General features: G+C 47.1%; 1 protein-coding gene across 1 annotated transcript in view; it reads right to left on the reverse strand.

The window, feature by feature from the left end:
• Positions 1–4,835, reverse strand: part of TMEM131L (transmembrane 131 like) — an 85,699-nt gene extending 80,864 nt beyond the window's left edge. Inside the window, exon 1 of the mRNA XM_057375310.1 lies at positions 4,806–4,835. Within this exon, the coding sequence (XP_057231293.1) occupies positions 4,806–4,835 (30 nt within the window). The remainder of the gene's footprint in view (positions 1–4,805) is intronic.
• Between the last annotated feature and the right edge of the window lie 3,477 nt (positions 4,836–8,312).

Raw genomic sequence — 8,312 nt, forward strand, 5'->3', positions numbered from 1 at the left:
GCCCGGAGCATCGCTGCCGCTCCCGGAGCTGCCCRGCCGTGTGCGCTGAGCGACAGGGAGGCGCGGGAGGCGTTGCGGAGAAGCYGAATGGGTTTTGTCACCTCGGCTGTGCGGTCGGACCGCGAACTCCCCCACCCCGCCCGTGCGGGGTGTCACCGCCACGGGGCTCGGGGCTCCCCGGTGATTTTTAGGAAGAGAAAAGCATGGCAAGTGCTAAGGGAGGAAACCAGGATACGGCGCGAATAGGGAGAGGAGAGCGCAGCGAGGAAGGCTGGGGCGAGTGATAGGGGGAAGACAAGAAAAATTTGCAGATGCCACAGAATCGTTATGGCYGGAAGGSWCCTCTGGATATCATCCAGTCCAACCCCCYTGCCAAGGCAGGATCATCTAGASYAGGTGACACAGGAACTCCWCCAGATGGGTWTTGAAGGCCTCTAGAGAGAGGGGCTCGCCGATCTCCCTGGGCATCCCATTCCAGTGCTCTSTCACCAGTAAGGTTCATTCGCTTCAGTATTTCTTGGCTGCTGGAAAGCATATGTTGAGGGTCGCTGCTGCTGTTCAGATGTGTTAAAGTTTTAAGCAACTGTTTTGGTGCCTGTTGGGTCTCTCAGAGTGTTTGTAAAACAGAAGTGTAGAACAGAGCCCAGACATAGTTGTATSGGGGTCACATGGTTTTAACATGCATCTCATGTAACCTAATTGCATTTCTAAGTGCTTTTTTAGAAGTCCCCTTTGTTAAAACAAAAAATTAAAACCAAAACCATTAAAAACCCTCAAATGCTTAAATTACAGGAAAAAAACCAGTTGTTAAACTAGTTCTGCAAACCTTGAGGAGAAAAATAAAGCAAATACTCTGCTAACAAGGTTTGCACAGCCCCCAAGTTGCATCTGGTTCTCTGCTTACCAGTCACACATAGTAACTYATACAAACACTGGCAACATGGGACTTGGTCAGCAAAGCCTCATAAATAAATCCAAACACATGACAAAAAAAAAATTTTAGTTCTGAACTGAGAATGCATTTGGGACCTTGGTCCCAAGGACAATCGATCTCCTGCACAATGCCCTTTCTGCTCCATGCTTGGAAGAGTTTTTCCCATCCAGAGGTCATTCAGGTTTGACTGGAGGTGCAGATGGGTCTCCACAAAAGCACTGCTGACTCCCTTCCTAAAGAAGACTTGGGTACTCGATGTTGCACAACAGCCAAWGTATAGCAGTGCAGCCTTTCCTGCCCACATCCTCCCCTTGCTTTCTTCTCTTCCCTCTTTTCTGCTCCCAAAAAGTTAAAAGTGTCTTTTGTTTTCCACACTGGCACCCTGTCTTTAAAGTCATTGCATAGGCTTTCCCACATGTAAAGGGAGAAACATCGTAGCACCCCTCCACCTGTGCCCCAGAGCACAGTGGGGCTTGCAGAGAAACACAGCCCAAGATAGGAGTGGCTGGGTGCTTCTCTGTCAGCAAATGTGTCTGTATTTGGAAAGGTGCTTGAATACCTGCTTTAAAGAAAGAGTTAAAATGGCATAAACTTTGTATGACAAYCCCACCCAGGGGCTGCACAGCACCATGAGCATGCTGTGCATTCAGTCGGGAATGGTTCTCGTTACTTCTACAGCTGGTTCCAGTTGGAGTACCAGTTAGAGCTGCAGACTAACATTGTTCAACTTACTAGCATCTTCTTGCCGAGTTTTTAAAATATCATGCCAGCATAAGCTGATGATTTTTTTGCCTGTCTAGAAGTCAACTACATTTTCAGTGCATKCAGGAAGGGGTCTGGCTGGACATACGTAGGGGTTTAGAGGGAGACTCCTAGACTGTCTTGGTTTAGCTAAGCATGCTTAAAAATGTTAGGTGAGAGAGTTGATCTGGGCTGCAGTGCCAGCTGGGACCAGACTCATTCAGGAAATGCTTCCTCCTTTCTCCTTGTAAAACAAGGGGGATGTTTGGAGCTTTGGAAAGGGCTGGGGAGCAGGGGAAGTGAGGCTTTTTTCCGTCATGGTAGAGCTGCTCCAACCAAATGGCACAGCTCACCTTTGCTTTCTGGAGACTTTTTCAGCTGCAATGGGCAGGCCTGGAAGGAAATCAGGGCCATGATACAGATGTTGCAATCGGATGGGGGGATTCATGCTGTGGAACAGACATCAGATGGGAACAGGCAATCTAATCAAATTGCTGCTCGTGTGCCGCTGTGCATCCCCCTACCAGTAAAATATGCCTGGGACTCTTCCTCATGTGTGAGATAGATGAGATGAGATGAGATGAGATGAGATGAGATGAGATGAGATGAGATGAGATGAGATGAGATGAGATGAGATGAGATGAACCTGATGCTAAATACATGGAGATGCTCCTCAGACAGCCCTAGGAATGTCACCAACCACAGAGAGCACAGGGGAGGACAGGGCAGGGCAGGGTGGGCAGGCAGAGCAGGAGGGAAGCACATGGGGAAGCTTTTCCTCCCAGGTAAGGCTCCAAGTGACTTCTGTAATCATCAGAATGGATATTTGGCCTCRTCCAGACTGAAACACCAGCATCTCTTGGCCTGGGTTGCTCAGCAGGATGGGTGAGACCCCCGTGTCTCACAGCAGCTTCTCCTCTCAGCCARCTTGGTGGGTGCTGGCCCCAATTCCCCCAGGGAGGGTCTGCCTSGCTCCACAGCCTGGCAGGGGCTGCGCTGCTCCTCCTCCCCTCAGCACTGCCCGCAGTGAGCAGCCATGTGACACACAACCCTGCTCCTCAGGCAGTCGGGGCATCCCTAGCACCACATCCCTCACCGGCTGCTTGTGTGCACATCAGCATCGCCACCAGCAGCTTCCCAACTGCATCCGACCTACATTTGCCGCCTCCTCGCTGCCACAGCTCCATTTTATTTAGAGCAACCTTGCCCCTCTAGCCTGACTGGTGAGAAGGAGAAGGTGTGAAAGGGGAAACAAAAGCTGCTGGCAAGTCCCTGCCACCTCTCTTTGATGGGCTACCACGGTACTTTTCTGTTTCTCAGAAATTACTGACTAATCTGGAGCCAACAGATTCACCCCACTCACCCAGCAAAACAACTTCTAGAATATCTGGATGAGGAACTTGTTGGACGATACACCAGGAGGGCATGGTCCTGCTCGTGAACCTGATGTGGACTGTGCAGCACCCTCTGCTATATGCAAATGTGACAGTGCTCTTCCAAAACTCACAGACCTATTGCTGATGCTGTTTTCCAGCTAGAGAAAGCTTCTTTTGAGGCTGTAGACGTATTTACTATTCATGCAAAACAAATCCCTGTGCTGTCATACTTTAAAATCTTTGACTTGTTTTTTCAGTAGTAGGATGTGCTGCTGAAATATTTATTTTTACTGTTTGCCTTGCCCTTGAACTACAAGGGAAAGGAGCTGAGTTTTACCTACAGCAGATACTGCTGTAAACTTCTGCAAATCATAAAGCACACAGAAATTAATCCAGCCCTAAATGCCATTACAAATCCCCATTACTTGCAACATGGGAATTGCTACTTGCCTTTCAAAAAAGATGTGAGACTTCACAGGAACACTAGTCAAAATTAATTTCTGGGGGAACTGAGCCCAGCAGAAACCCTTCTAGCTGAAGTATGCAATCACATCATTTGCAGTCATATATTGTAGCATATGYRCTCAATGCTCAGCGTAAATTGAGCATATTTAGGTATTTCCATTAGGTGCRGTTTGAGAGACAGTATGCACTGAAGGGGGCTTTTTTTTTTTYTTTTTTAAAGTCCCAAGGAAGTGRTCAACTCACTCTAGAATGTTACCTTCACYGTGCCATCCCCAGCCGGGAAATCGSCAGTGACAAGCCCSGTTGGCATGAGCTGAGACACGCCCATCCTGGGGTCTGCGGCAGGCTCCAGTGGAGCTCAGGGCCTCTCCTCACCCTCCCCTGTGGCCCCCTTCCCTTGCCAAGTTCCTCTTTATCAGCCCCATGGCTATACATCCCCACACCCGTTCCACTATCAGCAAGTGCAGCATTGGGCAGTCCCCTCTGATAAGGCTACAAATCCCAAMGAGAGATTGAGAAGTGATAACGCCTTGGCTTGGGTCATCTGCTCGCCCAGCTAGCTCATTCCTCCCCAAAGGGGCAGTCCTTCCCCAAACACGCACTGCTGGGTGACCAGACAGATCACCAGGGATTCAGTCCCACACAACCAAAGCCAGGTCCTTCCAACCTGTGCCGTAGGACTACGTGCTCCCCAAAGACCAGCTCGTGGGTGAATGCACAGGAAGGGGAAAAAAAATTATCGACAGAGAACCTGGCAGGGTACAGCCATAAATGTCTGCTCGGTTGCCCGTGTGACAGCTGAAGATAAGCAGCCCTCCCTTTTCTCCCTGGCATTCGCCCCGCTGCCTTGCTTAGCCAGCCAGCSTTCTGGGAGCAGGCGGTCTCCCTCCATCTCAATGTTTGTGTAACTCGCAGCAGAGCGGGGCTGCGATCTCCGTCGGGGCCCCTCTGCATCATTAGAATAATAAAACAGTACGGGAACAAGAGTTTCTCTCTTCCTTCTGGTGACAATTACTGTCATGCGCTCCACCACTGCAMGCTCCCCCCCTGCCCCCCCATTCCTAGCAAAGATTCTTCACGAAGATGGTGAGTGCAGCTCGAGCAGGGCCAAGCCTAATTCTTTTAAAGACTAATTCAGCCTGATAAGAGTGTCTGGGACAAAGCTTGCCCTGACAGCGTAATTAAAGAAGTACAAATTGTTTCTAAAACCACAAGCTGGCAGAATTTTTACAATTAATGACCAGTTGTCACTGCTGGGGCTTGTCAGGGAGGAATCGCTCTCGTCTTACGCGCCTGATCTGGGTCAGCAGCCCATCCATCGCCTCTTTGAGGACGGGAAAGCGAACAGGCAGCGGCACTGCCCCAAAAAGCTGTTAATGACACCGTACTCATTACTGCGGATAACAAACATCTTGTTTCTAAGCAGAATTTTTGCCAGCTCGCTTTGACTTTCTAGGCAGTGATTAAACACAGACAGAAAAACTGGATGCTTACCTGGCCTACTTTTTTTTTTTTTTTTTTTTTTTTTTTTTTTTTTTTTTTTTTTTTTTTTTTTTTTTCCTCTTCTCATGCATTTTTGATTGAAAAAATCTGCACGGTAAAGCCTGCATCTATATGATCACACAAAGGGCTTAATAAATGTAGGACAACTATAAATTATTTTAATGAAATATTGACAAGAAAAGTAAGATGGTTAAATGATCTATTTAAAAAAAAGTTGCTTGCCCTGGAATCTCAAGTATACAATATTTATATATATATATATATCTCCCCAACTCCTCTGTGTACTGAAGAAGAAAGGATAGTAAATATTTTTATTTTAAAAAGCAATGTTACCATTGCGGTATCAATCAAATGCTAGGTAATTAAAAAAATATGCTGACATGCTCTGTCCTTTTCTTGCCCTGCTCTGCCTACATTTTTTAGCACATACAGTGCATCCACTTGAAAGCGTGGTGGATCCTTGCACACAGCAGGATTTTGCAGTCTCCTGCGGGACCCACCATGTTACAATAGCGTTCAAAGCTTTATAAGCTTCATTTAGTTTCAGCAAGCCTGTTGGAGCATTGTCTGTGCTTAAAGAGGCATTTAAAACTAAAGCGAAGCTTTGAAAGCTTCAGAGACAATGACGCTGGACTCCCTAAACCCATGAGTTCACTGCACGGTTTGAAGTGATGGCATCATGTAGAAAACATGACACGGTGCTCTGAGAGCTTGGCAGTACCTAGGCACGAAAGGGGGTGGAGGGGGGGAACAGAAAATCTGGGGCACACATCGAGTTTCCACCACTGAAGGTCACGCCTGCACCAAGGGGAAGAAAAGCATTCTAAWTTTTTTTCCTGCCTTTGACATTTGTACCTATGCATATTTATTATCTCGTTCTGGAATAATTTCTAAACCATTGCTATGTCTGTTTCTAAGCTGCTATGAATAAAGAAAAACAACAGCCAGAGCACACACAATAAAAACAAGGGGCGATGCAGCAGCCATGCCTCCAGGAGATGTCCGGCTTCTGGTCTAAGTGGTTTGCACATCCCTGGATTGTGCAAAAGGCAGCTTTTAATGCAGAACTACACCACCTACAAGCTAAGGTAAAGAGCAGTAAAACAGGCATCAGCAAAACTGTGGTTTCCCGAACAGGCACTCATTTTTCAATGTACAACCCTGCTCGTCATCATTTCTAGGCAAGGGTATGTAATTTGTATAACCACAGTGAGAAACTGCATTGGTAACAGCTCAAGGCAAGAGAATGAAATCCTCTCAAGTCCTAAAAACAAGCATCCACCCTACCCATGCCACATCACTCAGGTGGTGAAGGTTACAGGCATTCTTGGGCTGAAGTGGCCCTGCTCTTGCCTTGTCAGGCCTCCCTGGCAAAACCCCTGGTGCTCTTATCACCAGGAAAAATGATGAGGAGAGGGAGACTCACACAAAACCAGGAATGATCCATGTAAAACARCACTTTGTGGATCAAGTCAGGTACAGGAGGCCCATAAGTAGATTGAAAGGACAGTCTGTAGCAAACAGGTGTAATAGATACCAGCTTTTTAGAAAGCCATGGTGCCTGAGCAGGTTTAGAAATAAAACAGTAAAATAGGATTTCACAGCATGACAAATACTATTGAGTGAAAGCTGGGCACACCTCAGCACACTTGGAGAGCCATGTCATGTCTCACAGGCTGCATCTCATTTGTAAGACCACAGTATTTCATTGGGGCACTGTTGCAGACAAAGCTCGATGGGCTGGAAAAGGGGACGGTGTGAGCCATGGCAGAGTTGACACTCGCTTAATTTTCAATTTCAATCACTGCAAAAGGCTCTAATGGGGGTAAAATGTAGGCTTACTTAACCACAATCCTCAGTCCAGGGGAAAAGTTTTTCTCTGCAACTGAAAATAATGAACAYAAACTAGTTGGAAGCAGGTAACAGGCATGGGAAATTTGACCCCAAAGGGTTGAAGCCTGGTCAAAAGAGTAAAGCAAGCAGAATCAGTTTAATACCACAGTATGCCAGAAAAAAAGCATAGCTGTCAAGAATGCAGCATTTCCACATGCGTGCAGATGCTCTTGAGGGAGGAAGATGCACTGACGACACTGAAAAAACATAGCACAAAAGTAAAACACATTTCCAAATACAYCCAAATTGGAAACATTACTGTTAGATTACTAAAACACCATAAAATATTGCTGTAGCTCTTTTTTTAAGTCCTGAAGTGTTACTATAACAAAAATAAACATGCTGATGAAACATAAGAGAGCAGCAATGCCAAACTCCTGGAGAAGTAAATGGCAGATTTGCCAGAGCTGTGCTTCCAAAACTGGCTGTGCAGCCCAGGATCTGATGTTAATGGGACACAGATGTTCTCCTTCTACAAAAAAGAAGTTGAATGTGTTTATTTCTTTCATGGTACCGGCCAGAGGGCAGTTAGGGAAGCAATCGGAAACCTGYGAGTTGCAGTTACTTGATTGAATAACCTGTTTAAAAAAAAAGATGTTGCTGTGCAAAATTATCCTCTCCCCTCCCCCACCACCCCATCAGTTTTAACAGCACATAAGAGTTTCACTTCCATCCAAAACTGAGAGGGAAATTTAGGTAACCCAGAACAACGTAATGTGCGCAGTCTGTGAAGTACCAGGGATTTTTCATGCCACAGCCCTAAGGTTGCCTCTTTTTTAATACCCMCCAAAGAAGAACCCAGGGGTCTGGTTCCTGCTTAGCTCAGTGCCAGGGCATCAGGAAGCACATGCAGGTCAGGCTCTCCAGATGGGGCCCAGGTTCCCTGCCTGCAGTGTGAGCTGCCATGAGGAGGGATCACCTCTGGGCACAGCCTGACTTCTCAGCTCACCTATCTGGCAGCTGCAGCCACCAGTTTCTCACCAAGTATCCTTCTCCAGCACCTAGCTCTTTCCTCCTTCAGGGAAAAGCAAAGCCCAGTATAACAAAGGAGAAAATAAATCCCTCCCTGAGAACAAGTGGTACTATTACAAGGCCTTCCTGACCACCCCAGAGCATTGGCATTTAACAGCACTCATGTCAGGGCTGGTTTTAAGGAGGGACGAGGAGAAGCATTGCCTCACAGCCAGGCTGCATGGCCAGCAGTGGCATGGGTGACAACTTGGAGCAGTACAACTCATCTGACATGGGGAGAAGAAAGCTGATGGTTCCCAAACTCAACCCAGAGCATCAACAGTCCTCTCTGGATACCTGTACCATGGAGCACGAAAATCCTAGGCAGGAGCTGAGTGTTTCGTGGCASTCCTGCCTTACAGGGTACTGAAGTCCTCTCCAGGGACCCA

This window comes from Malurus melanocephalus, unplaced genomic scaffold (assembly GCF_030028575.1).
Source record: "Malurus melanocephalus ecotype Western Australia unplaced genomic scaffold, MMel_1.1 scaffold_9, whole genome shotgun sequence".
Classification (NCBI taxonomy): domain Eukaryota; kingdom Metazoa; phylum Chordata; class Aves; order Passeriformes; family Maluridae; genus Malurus; species Malurus melanocephalus.